This window comes from Capricornis sumatraensis, chromosome 6 (genome assembly GCF_032405125.1).
Source record: "Capricornis sumatraensis isolate serow.1 chromosome 6, serow.2, whole genome shotgun sequence".
NCBI classification, from domain to species: Eukaryota; Metazoa; Chordata; class Mammalia; order Artiodactyla; family Bovidae; genus Capricornis; species Capricornis sumatraensis.
In genome coordinates this window covers 31,249,497-31,274,563 of record NC_091074.1, presented here as the reverse complement: position 1 = coordinate 31,274,563, position 25,067 = coordinate 31,249,497, and the positions used below count along the sequence as shown (strand labels likewise).

At 43.9% G+C, this 25,067-nt stretch overlaps 1 protein-coding gene and 1 pseudogene across 1 annotated transcript; both read left to right on the top strand.

The window, feature by feature from the left end:
- The first annotated feature begins 14,157 nt into the window (after nucleotides 1-14,157).
- Nucleotides 14,158-19,403, top strand: LOC138080682 (interferon alpha-3-like; annotated as a pseudogene).
- Nucleotides 19,404-22,225: 2,822 nt separating this feature from the next.
- On the top strand, nucleotides 22,226-22,813 carry LOC138080940 (interferon omega-1-like). The gene has a single exon (XM_068973847.1). It carries the CDS (start codon nucleotides 22,226-22,228, stop codon nucleotides 22,811-22,813), a length of 588 nt encoding a protein of 195 aa, XP_068829948.1.
- The last annotated feature ends 2,254 nt before the right edge of the window (nucleotides 22,814-25,067 follow it).

Genomic DNA, 25,067 nt, shown 5'->3' with positions numbered 1-25,067 from the left:
TTTGAGAGTCTTACAAGGTAAGCCTTCTTTATACCAATAAAATTTAGCAAATTCCACCTAATTTATAAAATCTTTACTAAAGGAAATGAAAAATTCTGACCTTCTAAATGTCCTCAGTTGCTTGTACACTCCAACCCTTATTTCCAACAACATAGTCCTCAGAAAGAGGTTTCAGGAACATAAGTTGAAAATTACTTAAGACTGTCTTGGGGGTCATTAGAAATTGTCAAACATGCTAATTCACTCAATTAAAAATAAGAGAAAAGTAATCATGTAAATATTAAGTTTACTTCCGTGAAAGAAAAGTAAAACGATATTAAATACTTGTTTCAGTACACAGAAAATAGTTTAAAGCTTAATAAAATGCTACTGTTATATACAAAATATATTTTAATATTCTATGCTTAATAGTTAAAATACCTTCTATAAATTTATTACAAAATTGGAAACGTGAAATAGCTCATTTACAATAAGTATATAATTCAATATAAAATTAATTCAAAAAAATAAAGTGCTGTGTTTTTAAAAATATTCCTAGTTTTCAGCTATTCAACACTTATTCCCTACACTTCAAGGCCAAATCCTTGAAAGACCCTGAAAATTCCAGAGCATTCCAGGGGCGCACACTTCTTTGGTCCCTGACCCAGGTGGTGGCCGCGTTCCTTCTCACCCACAGAAAGTCCCCCAAACCGTCCCATGCTTATTTGTCTCCTGGCCACCGCTGACTTCTCCTCTGGCTGCAAGGCACTCCCAGGGTCCCATAGCCAGTCTCATCGCCTTGGCTGTTTCTCACGTTGTCCAAAATGGCTCTAAGCCTATAGCCTCACTGACTCCCCCTGGCTCCGCTTTGTCCTCAAGGTCCTCCCATCGTCCCATCTCTCTCAGTCTCACCCCCACCGCCGGGTTTAACTCTGTCCACACCGCGGTGCCACCGCCCCAAGCCCATTGTCTCATCACCTGTGCTCGCTTTCACTTTGTCCGCGAAGCCGTCCCGTCAACTCGAAGCCAAAGCCTCAGCGCTGCCAGCGTGTTTCATTGTGTGCCCAACGCCTTTCCATCCTGCCTCAGCGAATGGTCTCGTCGCCACTTCCAGGATCCCCTGTGTGGACCACACCCAACCATCGTCCGGTGGTCTCATCCCTCCGCAGGGTTTAACTTTGTCTCAAACCTGTCCAATCGTCCCACCACCAGTAGTTTTCCGCCACCGTCCGGTTTCACTTTGTCCGCCGAGGACTCCTCCTCTCAGAGCCAAGCAGGGCTCCCGTGTGTGAGAAACGCCCTCCCATCCCCCCACAGCCAATAGTCTGCGATGTCAGAGGACAAGGTCTCTTCGCCTATAGGCATCGTCCCAAAGCCAATGGTCTCATCGCTTCCGCTGTGCTTCTCTTTCAGCGCAAAGCCCTCCCATCGTCCGACAGCGAATAATCTTACCCACCGCGGCACCTAAAGTGAGCGCAGTGCCGCCCCCAGTGCCCACAGCCTCTTGTCTCATCGCGACGTCAGCTTTCACTCTGTCCGCACCACTTTCCAACCGTCTTATCTGCAACAGCCTCACCCACCGCCCACCCTCGCCGGATTTCACGTGTTGCAGGACTCTGTTCCAGCGTCCTATCGCCAATATTCTCATCGTCTCCGCTGTTTTACACATGCCGCAAGGCCTCCGACTTCTCAGGGCAAACACCGATAGTTTCATCGTCATCTCAGGGTCCTCCTTTGTCCGGAACGCCCTCCGACGGTCCCATCGGCCAAGGTCTCATCTCCCCTGCGGGGCTGAAATGCACTCTGTTTGCAACGCCTTCCCATCCTGCCACAGGGAATGCTCTGCTAGCCACCGACGAATGCTCTTTTTTCTGCGATGTTCTGACAAGGTCTCATCGCCCATAGGCATCGTCCCAAAGCAATCGTCTCAAAGCTGTCTGTCTCAACGCCCGTGCTGGCTTTCGTTTTGTCTCCAACGCTATCTATCCTCTGAAAACCAAGACTCCTTACCACCGCTGACTTCCCCTTTTTGCCCAACGACCTCCCATGGTCCCAGCGCCTATAGACTCATAGGCAAAGCGGTGTTTCACTTTAACTCCAAGGACATCGCCCAAGGTCTCATCCCACCGCCCTGTTTCACTTTGTGCATAACGCCTTCCCATCGTGCCATAGGGAGTAGTCTCCTGGCCAGCGCCAGGCTCCCCTACATGAGCAACGCCCTGGCATAGTCCCCGTAGACAAATGACTCATCGCCGATGCTGGCTTTCACTTTGTCCACAACGCCGTCCAGTCTTCTCAGAGCCACCACCACTTTCCCCTTTATGCCCAACGTCCGCCCGTGGTCCCATCGCCTGTAGGCTCACGGCCGCCGCCAGTTTCCCCTTTGTGCACCACATCGCTGTCCTGCCTTCCCATCGCCAAGAATCCCATCTCCCCCGCGGTGTTTCACTTTTCCTCAAAGCTGCCCGGTACTCAGATCACCCAAGGTCTCATCCCCACCGCCGGGTTTAAATTTGACCTCAACTCTTGCCATTGTCCCATAGCAAATGGGCTCATCGCCACCGCCGGGTACCGCCCCGTAGCCGATACTGTCATTGCGGCCACTGTGTTTCATTTTGTTTCGAACTCCCTCCCATAGTCCCACAGCACATAGTCTCGGCTCCACCGCGGGATTCGACCCTCCATCCCGGCCCCTATTCCGCCCCCCAATCGTGGTAAAGACAATAGTCTCATCGCGGCCGCTGTGTTCCACTTTGTGCCGAACGCTCTCCATCATCGCACAGCAAAGCGCCTCCTAGCCACCGCGGGATTCGACCGTGTGAGCGACTCCCCAGCAGGTCCCACAGCGAATAGTCTCTGAGCCACCGCGCTCCGTGTGCGCAACGCCCACTGCCCCGTGTTTCACCTGGTGCACGACCCCCTCCCATCCTTCCACAGCTTATGGTCTTCAAGCCAACGCGGGACTCCAGCGTGTTCGCCGCGCTCCCCCCACCCCAGACACTGTGTTTCACTAGGTCAGCAAGGGCTCATATGAGCCGGCACCAGTAGTGTCTTGCTCACCCTCTAGTTTCACTTTGGGCACAGCGCTGTCCATCCTCGCATCGCCAATAATCCCATCACCGCTGCGGGTCCCTTTGAGCTGTGGGTTCCCTCGCGCTGGAAGCGAGCGCCAATCTATAAAATCAGCCTCATCTCGCTCGAACCCCTGCCTTGGGGGTTCATTTCCTCAAACATGGCCAGTTCGGGTTGACATGTGGAAAGAAAGCCCACTACCCAGGCGATCTCTCCGAAAATGCAATATTTTGCTTCCCTACTCAGGACAGCGGAAACCAGGCCTTTTCCACAAAAGAGCTAACGATATGCGCACCCTTAAATCCGTGCTCCTATAAAAAGCTCTGTGGAACGTCTGCGTTCTGTCTCTCCAGCAGCCCCACTAGAGTCAACTGCAAACTCTCCCACGACTGCTATTCGAAAGCCAAAATGATCGAACCCCTTCGTGCACGCTCTCGCGGTCACCTGGAGAAGCAAGCGTTCTGAGAGTCCATCTCAGCGCTCTTTCTCATCGTTTCGCGGTGCTCGCGAGCCCCCTTCCGGCCGTCTGCAGAAGCACTGACACTCTCTATGGCCCACATCCACTTGCTGGTGGAAGGAGCTGCTGCATCCCTGCTTGCTCTCTTCACTGGAACGAGCCTGGGATCCACTGCCAGAAACACAGGGAAATCTTCAAACACCTGAAACAGATGCAAAGAATCCGCTCTCAGTCGCGCATAACGGACAGAGCCGACTTCAGATTTCCTCGGAAAATAGAGATGATCACTCCAGTGCAGATGACTCAGGGCCCCTGCAACCACTATCTGATGCTCCAGGCGACCTTCCAACTCTTCACCACGGAGGACAGCCGTGCTACCCTGCAGCCCGGATCGGAGCCTGAAACAACTGGAGCCCATGGAAGTAGACAATCTGTGCTGTTCTCAGGGGACTTCCTGCCAGGGAGTATTTCCAGGGCATCCATCTCTACCTCAGGGAGCTGGAATACAGCCACTTTGCCTGAGAGGCTGTCAGAGTGGAAATGAAAAGTGCCTTTCCCTCAAGTAAGAATCCTCAAAGAAATGGCAACAATAAGAGTGTTTATATTTGTAACACGCGCTAGTGGATTCCATTATTGTTTGCTTCCTGTTCCAAAGCGATTGCAGCTCATACTTCCTCAGGCACTGAAAACGGAAATGAAAATCATGATTTTTCAGAAGCAGGTGTGGACAGCAGAGCAGAATGTCTTTTCTCGTATATTGATCTTGTGATCATCATTGAAAAGATCTCTTGATGTCTGCGGGGCTGGTATTTTCTATACCCAGCGTTCAGAGTTTCTTTCTCATGGACAGGTTTTCAGGATCCTCTATTCTTAAATATCTTTTTCAGTTAATTCTAGGTGCTATAAAGATAAAGAATAAACTGTGTGGATTTTCATCATCATAGAAACTTATCTTTCCTTCTCTGAAGGGCACAATGCAGGCCTTCCTGATCAGATGAAACTTCTGGTTTGCTCTCATTCAAAGGGTGATTCAGGGACATGGGTACCTTCTGTTTTGTGGCTTTTTCCATCATCAGTATGTGACTCCAAGTTTGTCTTCGCTACTTCGATCTAGTACACTCGGCAGTAAAGGGATGAAGTCTGTTGGCTCACAGGGGATGCTTCTATGCACCAGGACTATACAGGGTGAGAGCACTTCCTCTCGCGTTCCGTGGCCTGGATTTATCCTCTTGGGAATCTCACTGCAAGCAAGTTTGGAAACTATTGAGTGATGAATGGATGAAGAGATAAGTTCAGGGTGCTGGCTTTCAAAAATGCAAAGTTGAAAGTTAAGTGTTTGGGGGGCAAAATGAGGACTGTAGCCCAGGAGACAGCACCTCAGATAGCTCTGAGAAGCTGTTCCAAAGACACACAGAGGGATATATGTGATTTTGGTGAAGGGGCAATACATGCAATCATGTGCCTATTTTTTGTGGAAGTTTTCTGCCAGTATCGTGAAGGTTTCTTGCAGTCACAAGAAGCAGTCGTCACCATGAAGGGTTTCCATGCTTTTCTAGATGTGAGGAGACAGAAGAACAATTGAGTTAAAATGGGCTCCTGAAAACAGCTCACCTTCTGAAGACTTGCTCTGCCAGTTTTCCCTGCACACAGAATGCCTCGCTTCTGCTTTCCACCCGAGATTCCTTTCCAGGGGTGTTGAAAATCAGCAGCTGCAAAAGCACATGATTTAATCCTTGCAGGGAGATGGCAAGCGCCAATGGCAGGTGCTAGTTTGTACTTGACAGGGCATGAGGCCAGGTTTCACGTTTGCACTATTTGTTCAAATGAAGTTCTGGTAGGGGTCGAGGGGAACAAGGATTGTTCTTGCTTGCACACACTTCCTTAAAATACAATCTGACCAAATGCTTTTTGTCCAAGTTCAGCTTTGGAAAGAATGACAAGAATGCCTGTCATAGTTCACAGTATCATCGGCCTTTTGGAAGAAACGTCCAAGCTGATCCCCAAAGGCGTTGCCTGCAGGAAAATATCCACAGTGTAGACACATTACAGGCTGTTTCCTTACTACCTGAGGGAGACAAGAAAAGAATAATCAGGCAGTTCCTTGCAACTAGGTGAGGATGACTGAAGAAAACGTGATGAGTGAGTCATTCATTTGGGTCCAGGCCCAAGAGCCTCATCCTGATCTTCTAAATATTGGAAATGGAAAGTGGAAGACAGTCTTTCTAAAAATGATCTTCAAAAAATATCTCACACATGCTGTGTGTGAGGTCAAATAAACAAAAACAAATTTTTGTATCCATAAAGAGTTAAGACATAAAATTAATCGCAATTGATGAAACACTACATAAAGCATTTGACACATTACTATGGTTAGTCTATTAATACCACTAACAGTCACTGAATTAGTCTTGCTGTTATCCTGCTGATAAGGTAACATTTATGGTGCAGGAAAATAAATAATAGAGGATAAGATAGCAGTTCAATAAACATTTTCTCTTCACCCCTTTATATTAAAAGGACTTCCTGGGTGGCTCAGATGGTAAAGCATCTGTCTACAATGCGGGAGACCTGGGTTCGATTCCTGGGTTGGGAAGATTCCCTGGAGAAGGAAATGGCAACCCACTCCAGTATTCTTGCCTAGAAAATCCCATGGATGGAGGAGCCTGGTGCAGGCTACTGCCCATGGGGTTGCAAAGAGTTGGACATGACTGAGCGACTTCACTTTCACTTTTATGTTAAACTAGCAGCACACATGTGTATATTTATTTAATATATATTGTACAAGTGTGTGTATTTATATATGTGTATATATTTTTGTTCAGTCGGTTAGTTATATCTGACTGTCTGTGACCCCATGAACTGTAGCATGCCAGGCATCCCCGTACTGCACTATCTCCCAAGTTTGCTCAAACTCATGTCCGTTGAGTCAGTGATGCCAAGCAACCATCTCATCCTCTGTCGCCCCCTTCTCCTCCTGCCCTCAATCTTGCACAGCATCAGGGTCATTTTCAAAGGGTAGGTTTCTTCTCAGCAGATGACCAAAGTATTAGAGCTTCAGCTTCAACTCCAGAACTTTCAATGCATATTCAGGGTTGATGTCCTTAGGAGTGACTGGTTTGATCTCCTTGCAGTCCAAGGGACTCTCAAGACTCTTCTTCAGTACCACAGTTCAAAAACATGAATTCTTCGGCGCTCAGCTTTCTTTATGGTCCAAATCACATCCATACATGACTACTGGAGGAACCATAACTTTGACTACATGGACTTTTGTTGGCAACATGGTATCTCTGCTTTTTAACGCACTGCCTCGGTTTCTCATATAATTTCTTCCAAGGAGACAGAGTTTTTTAATTTTATGGCTGCAGTCACCATCCGTAGTAAGTTTGGACCCCAAGAAAATGAAATCTGACAGTGTTGTCACTTTTTCCCCATCTATTTGCCATGAAGAGATGGGACTGTGTGCCATGATCTTCATTTTTTTGAATACTGATGCAACTATATATGTATATGTACAAGTATTTTTTGGGGGGGGGGGTCTGGTTTAGCTGTGCCTCTGCCTCAAATTAGTTCTCTAAAAAGGTGGTTAATTTAGGTCAGGGAAACAATAGATGTTATAGAGATTCTGTTTTACATGATGGCTGAAGATTTTCAAAATTTGAATTTTTGAAATTGCTATTATAATGGAAAATTTATTTACTGAGATTGGCATATTGATTCCAAAAAATCCTCTCTGTTTTGTTTTCCATGGATACAATCTGAATCGTGATACACAGAATGAAATATTCTAAATACAAAAGAAATGTTTCAACAATTAGAACATTTAAATAAAATTTGGGCCTACAACATTTCCATGTTAAATCCTGATGCTTTTCTAAGTTAAAATTAATGAAACTCTATGTGAACTTCCAATTTAACAGATGAGATGGCATGAGTGGTAAAGAATCTGCCTGCCACTGCAGGAGACAGGTGATGCGGGTTCCATCCTTAGGTTGGGAAGATCCCCTCTACAAGGAAATGACAACCCACTCCAGGATTCTTGCCAGAGGACCCTGAGTCAGAAACGACTGATGGACTAAACAACAACAACCCTGCAGAAAACCATAAAACTAGAGAAACACAAAGGAACGTTTGTGTGTGATTTTAGATGTTCTTATGTTTCACATGAGAAAACAATATACCTCTTGGAGTTCACAAGTTATCAGTGGAAGTCTCAATGCTGGCATGTTTCTACATTTAGTTAAAATATAACAATGAAAATGATTCAGTGTCTTATATGCGTAATAAAACTCAAAGAATGTATAATTCTACTTGGAAACCATGTTAGATCTGAAATACTGTCAAGAACATGAGAAAAGTACTTTACTTTATTTTTTACATTGTACATCATTTGTGGCTCATCAAAAACAAATATATGAGTCAAGTATGTCTCATCAAGAAAGATAATAAAACAATAGAGAAATAATGAATTCACTATATGGAAGTGAAAATGGATAGGTTTAATGTATGAAATTGATACACGGGAAAAACTGATATGGTCATAAAATGTCCATGGCTAAGGATATAAAAATAGAGGAAAAAGGCCAATGCATGTAATAATGAAAATCCATTTTTTCCCATTATTGAAAAAGAAGATGAATATGTGCGTCTAATGAACATACATTTCACGTTTCTAGAATCACTACTGTGAATGAGAATTGTTTTCTCTTCACTTCTGCATTTGCTACTTTGTGTTTAAATTGGCAGGACAGCTAACCATTTTTGATTTCTAATTTCCTGCTTTCTTCCCAGCTGGAGTTCAGAGGAAACAAATATAGCCAATCTCTAAGCTCATTATGGGACGGGGGAACCTGGTGGGCTGCCATCTATGGGGTCGCACAGAGTCAGACACGACTGAAGCAACTTAGCAGCAGCAGCAGCAAGCTCAATATGCCAGGAAATTTGGAAAACACAGCAGTGGCCACAGGACTGGAAAAGGTCTGTTTTCATTCCAATCCCTAAGAAAGGCAATGCCAAAGAATGCTCAAACTACTGCACAATTGCACTCATCTTACATGCTAGCAAACTAATGCTCAAAATTCTCCAAGCCAGGCTTCAACAATCCATGAACCGTGAACTTCCAGATGTTCGAGCTGGTTTCAGAAAAGACAGAGGAACCAGAGAATAAATTGCCAACATCCACTGGATCATCGAAAAAGCAAGAGAGTTCCAGAAAAAACATCTATTTCTGCTTTATTGACTATGCCAAAGCCTTGGACTGTGTGGATCACAATAAACTGTGGAAAATGCTGAAAGAGATGGGAATACCAGACCACCTGACTGCCTCTTGAGAAATCTGTATGCAGCACAGGAAGCAACAGTTAGAACTGGACATGGAACAACAGACTGGTTCCAAATAGGAAAAGGAGTATGTCAAGGCTTTAAATTATCACCCTGCTCATTTAACTTATACATAGAGTACATCATGAGAAACACTAGGCCAGATGAAGCACAAGCTGGGGTCAAGATTGCCGGGAGAAATATCAATAACCTCAGATATGAAGATAGCACCATCATTAAGGCAGAAAGTGAAGAACAAAATAGCCTCTTGAGAACGTGAAAGAAGAGAGTGAAAAATGTCAATATTCAGAAAACTAAGATCATGGCAGCCGGGCTCATCACTTCATGGCACATATGGAGAAACAGTGGAAACAGTGGCTGGTTTTATTTTTCTGGGCTCCAAAATCACTGCAGATGGTGACTGCAGCCATGGAATAAAAAGCTTGCTCCTTGGAAGAAAAGTTATGACCAACCTAGACAGCATATTAAAAAGCAGAGACATACTTTGCCAAAACGGTCCATCTAGTCAAAGCTATGGTTTTTCCAGTGGTCATGTATGAATGTGAGACCTGGACTATAAAGAAAGCTGAGTGCTGAAGAACTGATACACTTGAACTGTGGTGTTGGAGAAGATTCTTGAGAGTCCCTTGGACTGCTAGGAGATCAAACCAGTCCATCCTAAAGGAAATCAGTCGTGGATGTTCATTGGAAGGACTGATATTGAAGCTGAAATGCCAATACTTTGGCCACCTGATGTGAAGAGTTGACTCATTAGAAAAGACCTTGACACTAGGAAAGATTTATGGAGGGAGGGGAAGGGGACGACAGAAGATGAGATGGTGGGATGGCATCACCGACTCAATGGACATGAGTTTGCATAAACTCCGGGAGTTGGTGATGGACAGGGAAGCCTGGTGTGCTGCCGTCCATGGGGTTGCAAAGAGTCAGATACAGCTGAGCTGAGTGACTGAACTGAACTGAACTGAAGCCAGTATTTGACCACAGCCCACAGGTGGAAGTGTACCTCCAGCTCCTCTTTGTTCATGACGGCATCACTCACTAGTCCACCAAGACCGCAAGCCTGAGGACCTAGAGCACAGACGGAGGTGCCGCAGATCCTCATTCTCTCAGTCCTGTAGCTTGCTCCTTGCTCTAGTCCAACGCTGGATAACGGATCCCTGAAGAAAGGCCATGAGAGACTTCCAGGAACAGATGGAGAGCCTGGTGTGATGAAGGAAGCCCTGCCGCTAAACTCTGCTCGCAGACCTCACCTGGTTCACCTGCTTCCTTGGTTAAAGCTTGCGGGGTAGTTTTATGAGAGAGTCTATGTGACGCTGAGTGTAGATTTTCCCGTTGTTTCCTTAGTTGTACGTGTACCTGGATGCAGTCTCGATAGAAGTCTTGAAGAACAGGTCAGGAGACATGATGTCTAATGATGGCAACAGCATCGTCATCACTCAAAAAGATTTTGACTCCCAGGATGAGAACGCCTTCAGAACAAGTTTACAAGCTAGATAAGAATGTGAAACTCATTGCTATATTCTCATATGCTTCACCTTAAAGTGAGAGTTGTTTCATTCAAGTTGATTAGGGCCTTACTAACCACTGGACTCCAAAAATTTCCATCATCATATTTGGAATACATGGCACTCATTTTGCAAACTGCATCCAACTTTCCATCATTCTAACAGCAACAAAATTAATGTGTTTTCATTTTCTTAAATGAACAATGTGTTTTCCTTTAACTTTTAGACATTCCCGTGTTTACACTTGAACATAGCTTCACATGCATCTCTGTTCCTATCAAGTAACTTGTGAGCATTTGCTGTGTTGATTAAAAACAACAGTCCTAGTAAGAACTAGAAGTGACTAGTCACATCAGTGGAAGTTACTTTAAGGAGCTTGTTATTATTTTGGCTGTGCCACATGGCTTAAGAGGCATTAGTTTCCTGACTGGGGATTCAACCCAGGCCCACAGCAGTGAAAATATTGAGTTCTAACCACTGAAAGACCAAGGAAGTCTCAAATTAGTTTAAATTTTGCAGTTTTAGTTGTTCAGTTGTTCATTCAAGGATTCAGAGAAACTCTAAATTGCTTTAACATTATATATTTACTAAAATAAATGACTGTTGGAGAACTGAATGGAGTATGACAAGGGTCAAAAAAACATGTAAAAATCATGTTAAAAGTAAAGCATAACCATTTGAGACCCAAACTGACTAAGGTTAAAATAATAAAATATTAATAGAATCTGCTTAAACATAAAAGATGCTATTGATTGATTTAATACACAAACTCCATTATTACTTGGAAGAGGAAGAAAAACCTAAAATCAAATAATACTAAATACTTAATAGCAAAACAAGGGCAACACAGAAGGGGGGCAATACAGAGCACAAAAATATAATGTAGGAAATAATTAGAGATGGCAATCTTAATATCAACGAGATCTTTCTCATTAATATTAATATTCATGCACTTGAGAATTCCAGAAGTAAACACATGAGAAAGAAATTATTCTTTGTGAGAAAGAAGTTGAATATACATAAGAAACACATTGAATTTATAATTAAGTTTTTTAAATGCTTGAGCTAAATTTCAAATGGTTAAAACAATGAGTAAAAAATATAACATTATATAGCAATGTGAACAGAAACACCAGAACACTGAGGTTTCCCCTGAATACTGTGCTTGAGCTAAGTCTCTTCAGTCGTGTCTGACTCTTTGGGACTCTATGGACCATAGGCTGCCAGGCTCTTCTGTCCATGGGATTCTCCAGGCAAGAATACTGGAGTGGGTTGCCATGCCCTCCTCCAGGGGATCATTTTGACCCAGGCATCAAACTGGTGTCTCCTCTTGTCTCCTGAATTGGCAGGCAAGCTCTCTACCATTAGCAAGACCTGGGAAGCCCCGTACAGTGCTACTAGTCTATAAAAAACCATACATAAAGTAGTAAAGAGAAGAATTGAAACTATGATTATGAGGAGGAAATTAGTGATTAACACTCTTGGGCCCTTAACCTAGAATAGAAATATAACTTGTTTCAAATATCTATAAACCATCCATGAAAATTATCACACATTGACTTCACATAAAATCTCCATAATTCAACCAGGGGAAAAATATTTGTATAATTGTGTGCCCAGATCACAATGCCTGCAGTTAATTTTAATATTATTTTAAAGCACCATTTCAAGATGTAACATCATCCTGATAAATTATGTCAAGTCAAAATTAAACCATAAAATTAGAAATTTTGTAACTCACGGATATTGAATCACTACTCTTCAAATTTTCAGAAGCAAAGCTACACACTGAGATGAATTCATATCCTGGAAATGTGAATTGAAAATAGATTGGCCTCATTCATTAAAGTCAATGAGAATATTCGTATACATTAATAGAAGTAGTATAAGAAAATATCTGTCAAATGCCCACTTCTGAGTGACCGTGATTTGACTGTCATTCTCTAGAGTAAAGCTTGGTTTTATCAAGAGAGTGGTAGTTTAGCTCATAACTCAAATAATCATCATCCAAGGGCTTCTCCTGAGAACAGTCACCATGCGTGCAGCGGACGTGCTTGCCACACAGCATGTCAACAAGACTACAACGGAGAGGATTTTTCAAATGTGTACTCCAAAGTGAAGATTTCATAAAATTCATCATCTTGCTGTTTCACTAGGGATCTTCTTACGGGAAACTGTCCTTTTTTCAAACTTCAAGTATATTTTACGTAAGAACAGGACAATCACTAGGCACTGAGGTGCCCCTGCTTTGATCCACACCACAGCACTGGAGTCTCACCCAGCGCTGCATCTGTGCCACCAGGAGAAGTTGTTCCCGTGGTGAAAAAGACAGATAAGATCTTGATATCACTATAATAATTATTGTACCTCATGAATCCCTGTAGAGTGTCCTGGGGATCTGCAGGGGCCCACAGACCACACTTTGTGAACTGCTGGTTTCAGGAATTTCCCTGCATCTGCTTTGGTCCCAGTGGCTCAGTAGCTTTAAAATCGCAAGTAATTTCCTTGGTTCGAGATGTTATGGGGAGGGAGGTGGGAGGGGGGTTCATGTTTGAGAACACAGTAAGAATTAAAGATTTTAAAATTTAAAAAAAAAAAAAGAAAAAAAAATAACATCATTCAAAAGTCTATCGCTGGGCCCTTATTCCATGTCTCCAGGGCCATGCCATGCTATCCCCTGCAGGCATCAGTACAGTCTACCGACTCCAGTCTTGTTCTTGCCTTTAAAGCACCAGAGCCATTCCTGCTGCAGGGACATTCTATGTGCTGTGCTTTGTTGCGTATTATTATTTTCTTATTTTGCTCTTCATGAGTTACTTGACAAATTCATGCTCATTCTTCAAGTCTCATACTTTGGATAACTTCCTTGGGGAGAATGCTGCTGGTGCTGCTGCTGCTAAGTCGCTTAAACGTGGTCCTAATGAGCTTCCCAGGATACTCACTGCCATCAGCATCTGATACTTCTTCTGTGTAGTGCAGCGCCCAGATGTAAATACCTAATTATCTTATGCCCACTTCGTTCACAGCAGTGTCCTTGCTCCAGTGTGAGATCTGTGAGGTCAGGGCCTCTGCCTCTCACACTCAAGACTCTCTGCACAAGGCCCGCAGATAAAGGAACGAGCTGCTCAGCACCTTCTCTCTGTCGCTTCACAGCATTCGGTCTCTGGGAAGAGATCCAAAAGGAAGATGAGGAAACATGTCTTCAGATAATGTCATGAGTAAATAAAAGGTACATTTTTATTAAAGAAAATTATATATTCTTATGGAATAAATAGGAGAAGGAAAGGCAACCCACTCCAGTATTCCTGCCTAGAGAATCCTGTGGACAGAGGAACCTGGTGGGCTGCTGTCCATAGGGTCGCATAGAGTCGGAGACGACTGAAGTGACTCAGCATGCATAGCACGCATGCATGTAATAAACAGAACATAGAAATGCAAGTGCCATGAAAATAAATAAGAATATAAATAAATGAGTTACATTCATACAAAAACATGTTATTCCATAAGATTCAGCCACAGGGCATCAGATATATTACCTCTAATTCTAAAAGCAGCTGGTATTGATATTCTCAACATTAATGCCAATATCAACTGTCATTCAAACTCTTTCATAGCTGAGGCAGAAATTAGAGTTTTGGAAATGACTGAACAATGAAGAGTCTGAGCTAGGACACGAGTCACTGAGGATCAGGTTCCTTCTAACTTCCTGAGTTTTCTTGGAACTTGTTGACACAGAAAGCAACTCGTGATTTCCACTCTGACAGTTTCCCAGGCACAGTCGCTGTATCCCTTCTCTTGCAGGTAGACATGGATGCCCTGGAAGTACCTCTTCACGGCCAGGGTGGGGCCCGTCCTTCCCAGGGCAGAGTCTTCCTCTCCCGTCACCTGCCCCAGGCAGGCGTCCAGGTCGTCCAGCTACTGATGGAGTCCAGTGCGGAGCTGCTCCAGGAGGGTGGTGTTCCAGGCAGCAGAGGAGCGCTCTGTGTGGAAGAGGTTGAAGCTCTGCTGGAGCATCTCGTGGAGCACAGAGATGGCCTGGGCCTCCTGGAGCTGGCTGCCACTCACCTGCTCCTGAGGGAATCTGAAGTCTTTCCTGTACCCCAGACAGGAAAGAGAGAGATTGCATTTATTTGATTCAAATGTGAAGGTCGCCTGCTTTTCCAAGTCAAGGCTCTGAGGCAGTTGATAGACTCAGAGGATGAGATGGGGTTACAGACGAGCATCATCAGTGTCATCACTGAGGAGATGAAGAGCCATTGGTCAATTCCACAAGGAAGCATTCCGGTTGAGATGAGTGATTGTGAGCTTTGTTTCATCTCCATTTCATCTAAGGATCTTCTGTTGTGTGCCTCTTAAATATGAAGTCCAGAATTTTCACATTCTGAGTCTACCCAGATTCATGAACTACCTCATTTTGGGCTTGCCTTTCACTTCAAGAGCCTGGAAATCTGTCATGAGTGTCTGCTCTTCTGTATCCTTACACTGAAGTAAAATGTATTCATTAAAAAAGTAGATGTTCCAAGTCAATGGAATGCTTATCATCTCAGTAACTTTGAATTAGTGATATATTAAGAGTTATTGGATCTTTCTTCCTGATTCTAAGATCAACTTTTAGGGAAACGTTGTTAGACTTCTTTTTCAAATCTTTTTTTGCTGCCTCTGCATATTCCTCTTGAAAGACTTAATCAGATGTGAAAAATATCTGAATTTATATGCACGGAGCTCACCTTCTTCTCTGCAGCAGAACTTTTAATTTGCCAATTTTGGTTTTATTTACTCTCCATAACTGAGAAAATTACTAAACACTTATTAGGTGCCAATCACTATGCTGAGTTTGTTACAGAGTCCAAGTGGCTCTGCTTGCAGCAGGGTAAATCAGTGAATCCAAGATGAGGTGTTGGGATCAGGAAAAGACTTTATTTGGGAAGTGGCTGACTGAGAAGATGAAAGGCCTTTGCCTCAAAATAACCATCTTGTGGGGGTCCTGGATGTCAGATTCTCTTTTCAATCAGAGATGGGGGAGGTGAGGAAACAAAGTAAAAGATTTTATTTCCTGAAAATATCTCCCAGAATATCAAGCAAGCCCCAGGTAGGAGGATGCATTGATTGCACTTCCTTATAGTCATTTCATGGGTGGTGTGAAATGGAATATCTCATGTCATGTCAACAAAGATGTCATATCTATCTGTGATTCTGGCCTTCCCAAATGTGAATTTCTGGGACAAAAAGAGTTGAAGTCACAGAAGCAAATCCAGTGTAAATTCAAAATTAACCCTTCCTGGTTACAAACTAAGCTTATACCAAGATGATGAATCCTCCAAAGTCACTCTCATAAAAATAAAGTGTAACCACCGCTCCTGTCCAAGTGTTCAAGTGGTTAGAATGCGCCTTCTTAGCCCAGACCATTGTCCTGCCATGTCCAAGCAACCCACTTTTTTCTTAGGTACTTTTATGCAGTTTTCGTATTGCTGCCTCTTCTTCGTCATTTGTATCTCAGTTTGTAAAAGCTGTGCTAATGCTCCTACAATCTTTTCTATTTCCACTTTGAGGTTTATTGCAAAAACAGGAACAGAAAACGGAAATGTATGGAACAGTTAATGTATTTCCTCCATGATTTCTCAAGAGATCCAAACTTTCCACTCATTCAACATTCCTAGAATGTAAAAGTAAGCAGTGAATGAAGAAGTAATGCACAAAGATAAAGAGAAAGTAAATGATGTAGTTGAAAACGTACAGTGACATCTCTGCCAAATGACAAAGTCACTTAACTACACAAACAGGGATGCAGAGCTCTACAGATGACAGATTTCAGAGCAGCTTATGTTTCACTGTTTAGCTGCAGACAGAGCCAAGGAGGGTGGCAGGCTCTTAGGCACAGTGTTACCTAAAAGGATAGTGGACCACTCTGCTAACTCCCAGTATCTATTTATTTATCTTTATTTGTCTGTTCACATTTTTCACTCTTCATGGAGGTTATTGGATTCTGAGGATATAGAATTAACTCACCCTGAAAAGAGACTGGGGTACAGACTGGACGGTCACCCTATTCATGTGCGAGAGGTCAGCTGTTCCCTGGAAGCTACTAGATGTAGTGTTTGGACAGCACATCATGTTCATGAAGAGGTGAGATTAGATGTGATAATGTTGACCAGTGAGCTGAGCATTAAGGGAAGGGAAGGAAGCAGGTCATCTCAGGGAAATTCTGTCCAGTTTCCATAGATGGATGTGTGAATTTTCTGCCTCGTGGGAACAGTTAACAGATACTGAAAGCTTATATTGTCAGAAGTACGTTACGTCCTACAACCTTCAGAAAAACCCAGTGAAACTTCTGTGATGATCAGTTCCATTTAAGAGGAGAAACCGTAGTGCCGCAGGTCACACAGGCAGTGAGGCTGTAGCTGTGACATCAACCCAGGGATCTTGCCCCGTGTCCACTGTCTCATGCACTGGACCAAGCTGTCTGCTCTGACAAGGTGCTTCCTATTTTAGAGGAACACTTAGTAAGGTCTTCCTCTCCAATTCCTATTCTTCGTTGTCACAAAAGTGCCATTCTCTCGTCCCAGGGATGATACAATCATCAGACGACAGCTGCGTACACAGTTGCCTTTGCACCTGATAAGTTCCAATCGTTAAGTGGTGTTTTGTTGAGCTTTACAGAGGAGCCTGGCAGATTATGGCAACTAAACAATAACTCTGAGAGTCTCGGTCTCCACCTGAGATAATATTTTGAGAAACTGTTCAGAAAGTTAAAAAATCCATTTAAATTTCTCTTACTATTTTTGTTTTCAGAAGATTATCATTTTTTGAAACAGTCTTCAAATACTAGGTCTACTCAAACTTTGGTGTGGATAGTTCTCTTAGAACTACTTCTGGGACAGAGCTGAAGCTCCAATAATTTGGCCGCCTGATGGGAAGAGCCCAGACCATGATGGTGGGAAAGAGTGAGGGCAGGACGAGAGGGGGACAACAAAGGATGAGATGATTCGATCGCATTGGATCGACTCAATGAACATTAATTTTAACAAACTCTGAGAGATAGAGAAGGACAGGGAAGCCTGGCGTGCTGTAGTCCATGGGATCAAAGAGAGTGGACATGCCTTAGTGACGAAAAACAATGGGACAGAGACCCCTCTGTGCACTTCCTCTGGGACACACACCTTCCTAGGTTCTCCACTTGTGCCATTACTGCCTTTAGGGAGCTTACAATCTCTCAGGGCAGTCAAATGTACATAATTAGAGGGATTACTTAATTACAACTGTATGTTATGTAGCTAAAGGAGAATGCCTAAGGTTAATGAGGAATAACGTGGAGGCTGAAGAGTACAGTGGTCAAGTACCACTTATACAGTTAATCTTGACTGTTAGCAAGTTAAGTAATCTCTCTGAGTTTTCAGTTTCCTTATTTGCAAACTGGAGAAGGCAATGGCAACCCACTCCAGTACTCTTGCCTGGAAAATCCCAGGGATGGGGGAGCCTGGTGGGCTGCTGTCTATGGGGCTACACAGAGTCGGACATGACTGAAACGACTTAGCAGCAGTAGCAGCAGTATTTGCAGACATGTCAATAATTATAGTAATTATCTCATAGGAAAGCTGTGAAGATTAATTCATGTTTATTAAAAACACTTTGTTGAGAGGCTGCATGCAAAAATTTCTCTCATTAATATTATTAAAAATTATCTGTACCTTACAGAATTGGTAAAGACATGCATTACAAGGAGAAATGTAATTGCAACCTCAGCGTCCCTGAGTGTATGGTAGATTATCACTTCCCCGTGAAATATCTAAGGAGATGAGATTATCTGCACGATCACACAGAGACTGAAGCAAAGTATCCTCTGAAATATTGCAGTGGTAGAGGAGAAAGAGAAATAAACACAGGCAAACATGAATTGTTTAGGACAACCAGCACCTTAAAAAGTGCCTTGTGGATTCTACTTGCAAAATAACTCATTTTTAACAAATGATATCAGTGATATTGTTCTCTATAATGTCTCCAGGGAGCTTAAGGCCTACTCAGGTGACATCATAAAGGTACATAGAGAATCAAAATTTTTTAAAGAAGGGAGAAAAGTGTAAATGAGGGAAAAATGAGAAAAATCAAAAGCTTCCCTCATAAGCTCTCTTCAGACTGAACATTTCTTGGTGACCTGGAAAAGCCACAATTGTATGAATATTTGTCCCTTCTCTGACTTTGATCAGACTCTTCTCCGAGGAGCAACAAAGGAGGTGTGAAAAGCATAATATACGGCTGTGTAGCTGTCAACCACAGTGGCATGCATGATTTGATGTCCCCCACCTAGGCACTCATGGCAAAAGTTAGCACTTTTATTGATTTCATTAGAAAGAGTAAAAAAAGAAAGGAAAGGGAAAATATGGAAAAACCCAGAAAATGAAAGTTTCTCTACTCACTCTTTAAGAGCCACCCATCACCCCAAGCCCTCAGAACTGGCCTAGACCTCCCCTGCAGGTGGTCCAGCAAGCCCCCAGCATCCCCGTGGCCCTCCCCGTCTCTGTGCTGCTGGTCCTGGTGATGCTCTGCTTCAGCCCCACATGTTCCCTGGGCTGTGAGCTGCCTGCCAGCCACGGCGATCTGGAAAGCTTCACACGTTGGAGTCAGATGGAGAGAGTGCCCATTGTGGCCTGTCTGAGGGACAGAACTGACTTCAGATTTCCTCAGACCCTGGCGCACGGGACCAGGCTTGAGAAGACAGAAGCCACAGCTGTTGTGCATGAGTTGCTCCAGCAGACCTTCCAGCTCTTTGCACCACTGGCTCTTCTGCAGGTCGGGATGAAAGCCTCCTGGACAGATTCCTCGTGGGACTTGATCAGCAGCTGGAGGACCTGGACGCGTGTCTGAGGGAGGGAAAGACACTGGAACAGTCACCTCTAGGGAGTGAGAACTCCAGATTGGCTGTGAAGGGTTACTTCCAGCGAATCAGTGTGTATCTCAAAGAGAAAGAATATAGCCGCTGTGCCTGGGAGGTTGTCAGCGTGGAAATCAGAAGACGCTTGGTCTTTGACAACAAGCTCATCGGAAAACTCAGGAAATAAAGAAGGCGTTGAATCTGAAAACAGTGCATCTGGTCAGCGAAATGGCTATTTTCTAAGACTCAAAGTGCAACCTTTAACTCTATTTTTGTGTCAGATGAAATATAAGTAATGGCTAATATATGGGCTTATTTAAATGTATGTTAAAGGTTTTGTTACTATAACTGTTTAAAACAGATTTAAGAATCCATTTTCCATATCTTAAAAAGTTGTAACATTTATTTATTTCTTTAAATTATTGGAAATATTTAGGCTGTTCATAGAGTTTAAATCTTTATCATCCATAAGATACTTGCTTTGTACTATATTTTGTACAAGACTACTCTTGTTTTTCAGTAGAGAAAATAAATGTAATTCGAAAAAAACAAACGGGCTTGCACACATCTTTGAATAAAACCTAACCCAAAGCCTGATCCTACAAGATAAGCCTGTACTGAATTCACCTTAATAAAGAGGGAACGGGGTTACCCACCCTGGGTCATAGAAGGAACAATGGACAACTTGAGGGGGGATTGAATGTGATTCTTGAGACATAGACTAGAGGAGGGAGGGAGATGGGTGGAGAAAAGCCCAGGTCATGGACTCAGGGGCCTGCCTGGGGCCTGTGAGAACCGGAGCGCCTTCAAGGATTAGTGGAGAACCACATACATCATGCAGAGAAGGCAATGGCACCCCACTCCAGTACTCTTGCCTGGAGAATCCCAGCAACACGGGAGCCTGGTAGGCTGCAGTCCATGGGTCGCTAAGAGTTGGACACGACTGAGTGGCTTCACTTTCACTTTTCATTTTCATGTATTGGAGAAGGAAATGGCGACTCACTCCAGTGTGCATGCCTGGAGAATCCCAGTGACGGTGGAGCTAGCGGGCTGCCGTCTATGGAGCAGCACAGAGTCGGACACGACTGAAGCGACTTAGCAGCAGCAGCAGCACATCCATCATGGGAGGTCAATCTGCATATGTGGAGTCTAGGATCCTGGAGTAGGATGAGGAAGGGAGAGGAAGTTTTCTACACTTGGCCATTCCTGAGAAAAGAATCTTCTGAACTCTTCAAATGAAGGCAAGAAGAACAAGGCAGGCTGGGGACTGCAGACACAGCTAAGAGAGGCCATGCAGAACCAGTAGCTGCCATGAGAAATGTGACTCTAAGGAAGTAAAAGGGTTTCTCAAGCTTATTTATATATATTAAACACACATGCCATCACTAAACTTTGGATAATTCATTCAAAGGAGTGCCTTCCCTTGACTTCTAGGAGGATGCACCGTAATCCTCAGCACTTCCCCCCAGTGTAGAAATCCCCAGCGTGCTCTCCTCACTCACTCTGCATGAAGGCGTCCTCTCCATTCATACAGCTGTGTCCTTCTCTATTCCGGTTTCTGGTTGTCAATTTCCCCTTACGACTGCAAACCACCAGCTAAAAGCAGAACCAGAGTGAAAGTTCTGGCTCTGTCAGACACTCTCCTGTGACTTCACCTGCTCTGCCTGCCAAGCACTGTGGGTCCAGACTGTCCAGCCTCCCAGAGAAACACAGTAAATAGAGGGAACCCCGCCCCACAGTGAGCAATGGTGGGACCAGGGGCTCCTCTGACCATGCACCTAGGTTATCCCACGTGCAGGGCTTTTAATACATTTAATACATTTAGCAACAGGGGGACAGAGCTTTCCTCACAGGACATATGTTAGTAAAGTGAACACTGGAAGAATACAATTTCTCAAAGTAACAAAGATCTTTGTGGAAATTCATGTATTTAATGTAGGCAATCTTCAGGACATTGATGGATCAATCATCTTTCTCTTCTTTCCAGTTGGGACAGACCGCACTCAGTAGCTATATGTAAAGTCAGAGGGACTTTTGAAATAATTTTATTCATTTATTCATTTCTCACTGTGCTGTGTCTTCACTGCCGCACGGACTTCTCTCTAGTTGTGTCAGAGGTGGGTCCTCTCTAGTTGTGGGGCCCAGGCTTCTCACTGTGGGAGCCTCTCTTGTTGGGGAGCTCAGGCTCCAGTGCACTTGGCTTCGGTGGTGAGGGCCCGGGGTCTAGAGCACAGGGCAGGAGCTGTGTCCCCGGGCTCACTGTCCTGCAGCACGCGCATCCTCTAGGACCGCATGGGGTCCTGTTGGCAGGTGGACTCCTCACCACTGAGCCACCAGGGAAGCCCCTCAGGGAACGTTTAAGTACATTGAGAGGTTTGGAAACCTTCTTGAGGATTAGGGTCCTAAACAAGTAAAAAACATCCCGATATTACTGCTAAAAATACCATTTCATTAACAAATTATTTTCTAAATAACCTTTCATTCAATTCTATAGTATTACCTGAACGAGTAGCCTGGTTCTCACCGTCCTTCGTTCTCACAGGAAGAAAGAGACAGAGGAACAGAGATGCCCAGTGGAAGCAACTGCCTGAATGAATGACTGAAACTCACTAGATTCTGTGACATAAGCTTCCAGTGAGAGACACCATCACTGAATGTCCTTCCTCCAGCTCTGAAACTCTGAGCGGAAAATGCTGAACAGTGTAAATAAAAGTGATGAATAATAAAAACATTCTCATTTAATTGACATATACAATCGGATGGGTACATTTGAAATTATTGGGAAATAGGTAAAATTAACACTTTAAACTGACATTTTCTTTCATCATATTATGAATACATAAATGAAAATCAAAAAAGGAAGTGAAAGTGTATTAAAACAATTAGAAAATGAAAATTACCATGTTCACTATTTAAAGGCCTCGCTTAGAAAGCATGGCATCAGAGAACCTACCTCAAGGTTCCACCAGACGTCGCCTCAGCCAGCCCAGCAGCAGCCGCATCTTCCCTATGGCCTTCATGCTCTCTCTACTGATGGCCCTGGTGCTGGTCAGCTATGGCCAGGGAGGATCACTGGGCTGTGACCTGTCTCAGAACCATGTGCTGGTTGGCAGCCAGAACCTCAGACTCCTGAGCGAAATGAGGAGAATCTCCCCTCGCTTCTGTCTGCAGGACAGAAAAGACTTCGCTTTCCCCCAGGAGATGGTGGAGGGCGGCCAGCTCCAGGAGGCCCAGGCCATCTCTGTGCTCCACGAGATGCTCCAGCAGAGCTTCAACCTCTTCCACACAGAGCGCGCCTCTGCTGCCTGGGACACCACCCTCCTGGAGCAGCTCCGCACTGGACTCCATCAGCAGCTGGACCATCTGGACGCCTGCCTGGGGCAGGTGACGGGAGAGGAAGACTCTGCCCTGGGGAGGACGGGCCCCACCCTGGCCGTGAAGAGGTACTTCCAGGGCATCCATGTCTACCTGCAAGAGAAGGGATACAGCGACTGTGCCTGGGAAACCGTCAGAGTGGAAATCATGAGATCCTTGTCTTCATCAGCCAGCTTGCACGAAAGGTTAAGAATGATAGATGGAGACCTGAGCTCACCTTGACATGACTCTCACTGACTAAGATGCCACATCAGCCTTGTACGCTCCCCTGAAATCATTTCAGAAGACTCTGATTTCTGTTTTAGCCACCATGTTTCCTGAATTCAATCAATAGTACTTTCTCAGTAGCAATAAGGAAGTAGATATAAAAAGTATTCAACTGCACAGGGATCAGTCCATAAGGGATGACTGCCATGATGTTATTTATGTTTATTTATGTATTTATTTTATCTCATCATATTTATATTTTCATGTACAAATGTCTGTCTGCATAGTAATAAAATTTCAAAAATATGTTCATTTCCTTATTCTTCTAATTTGTTTTATTTATTAATTTCTTATGAAACTAATTGCTTTTTTCATTATGAAGAACTAAATACTTATTTGGTCTACATAAACCTATTGTGGAATTGCATTTGTCCATTTATACTACAAAATAGTCATATCACTTTTCAGGTAATGATTGTCAAAAGGTAGAATTTCTGGATCCCTGCAGTCCAGCTGAATGGACTCCATGCTTCCAGTGTGAGACGCTCAGGTGCCATGGATACCTGGTCAGGGAACTAAGATCCTGTAAGCTGTGGAGTGCAGCCCCTCCACCCAAAAGAAACAGGTAGAAAGGAGTCTCTGAAACGGTGGTAGATGAGTAGTCCTGAAGTCACAAGTATAACTAGTTTATACCCAATCAACAGAGAATGGTTGGTGTCAGTATGTAGGGGGAGGACTCCCCTCCTCCAGGGAAGCTGCGAACATGCGGTGCTGAGTGGCTGAGCCTGACACCTGTTACTCTTCCTCCCGCCTTCTCCTCGGTCCTGCTTTACTGAACAATCCACTCCCTTACACTATATCTTCACTGCCTCCAACACAGGAGCTCTGTACTGTGATGGTTTCTGGCTTCAAAGTTTCTCTGAGTGGAAATCACTGGAAGAGAGCACAAGTGAAAGGAGAGCTCTAGAAGTTTCAAAACCTTTGAATGCAGCTCTGCTATTTAACAGCAGTGTGACCCTGAAAAATATCACAAACACTAAGGAGATGGATGTGGCAACCCACTCCAGTATTCTTTCTTGAAAATCCCATGGACAGAGGAGCCTGGTGGGCTACAGTCCATGGGTCATAGGAGCTGGACCTGTCTCAACCAACTTAGCATGCATGCAGGCATGCATTCTGTCTTGATCTTCTTCTCAAATATGGGGAAAATAACAGTAGTTTTTCATAGGACTACTGTTTGGATCAATAAGTCCATATTACAAGAAGCAAAAAAGGGTGCTTGGCACAAATAATCAGGATAGTGAGAGTCCCAGAGTAGCTGCCCACAGGGAGGAGACTGGTCAGCTGGCCTGAGGCAGTGACTGAAAGGCAACACTGGAAAGATGCTAGGTCTTTGGTAAAAATATTTAACTTGGGTGCTAGTTTCACAGTATATTCAGTGTGTGAACTCTCCTGTGCTCAATGCTGAAGACAATTCCAATTTCTGTGTTTCAGACTTCTAGAAGTATTCTTAGGAAGTCACAGAAATTCTTTGAAAAAGAAGGATTAGTAGAAAATGCTTTGATCTATCATAAAAATGAATAATAGGGAAATCATAGAGATCTCATATGAATGCAGAAAACCACACACATTACTCCTTAATAATGTTTCTTGCTTCTTTAGTGTGAGTACTACTCTACTACTTCTTGAAGACATTTCTAAAATCACCTTCTCAGCTCTCTGTTGGGTTTCCGTCTTTCAGCAGCAAGGCAGAGGCAGGAAGAAAACAGCAAGGGCCATGCAGTGTGAGGTTCTGCTCTCCAGTCCTGGGCTGTCCTGGGTTTGATCCTCGTTGTTTTCCATAAAAACTTCAGTCCCTAAGTGCTGGCAGTGTCACCTCCTAGAGTCGGTCCTTCTCAGAAATTAGTGCCTTTAGAGGAGAGACTGCTACAAGTGTATGCAGGTGTCATACTCTAGTGAGAGTCTTTCTCTGAATAAGGGGCATGAAGTCAATATTATTTGTCAACACATAAATCTTGCACATGCATACTGCCAACTGTGCTTGATAACAATGGCTACATTAATCTATATTCAAGATCATATAAGTCCCTATATGTTCTCAAAACAGGATCTTATCATCTTGTTTACTTTTTGCCAATCTGACTGGTGACACAGAGCATCTAGCAGCAATCATTAGTTTTCCTTTTCCTAATTGATGGTGGTTGTCATCAGTCATACTCCAGCCTTCTCGTCCATCTCTTGAAGTCAGTTCGGAGAACTCTGAAAGAAA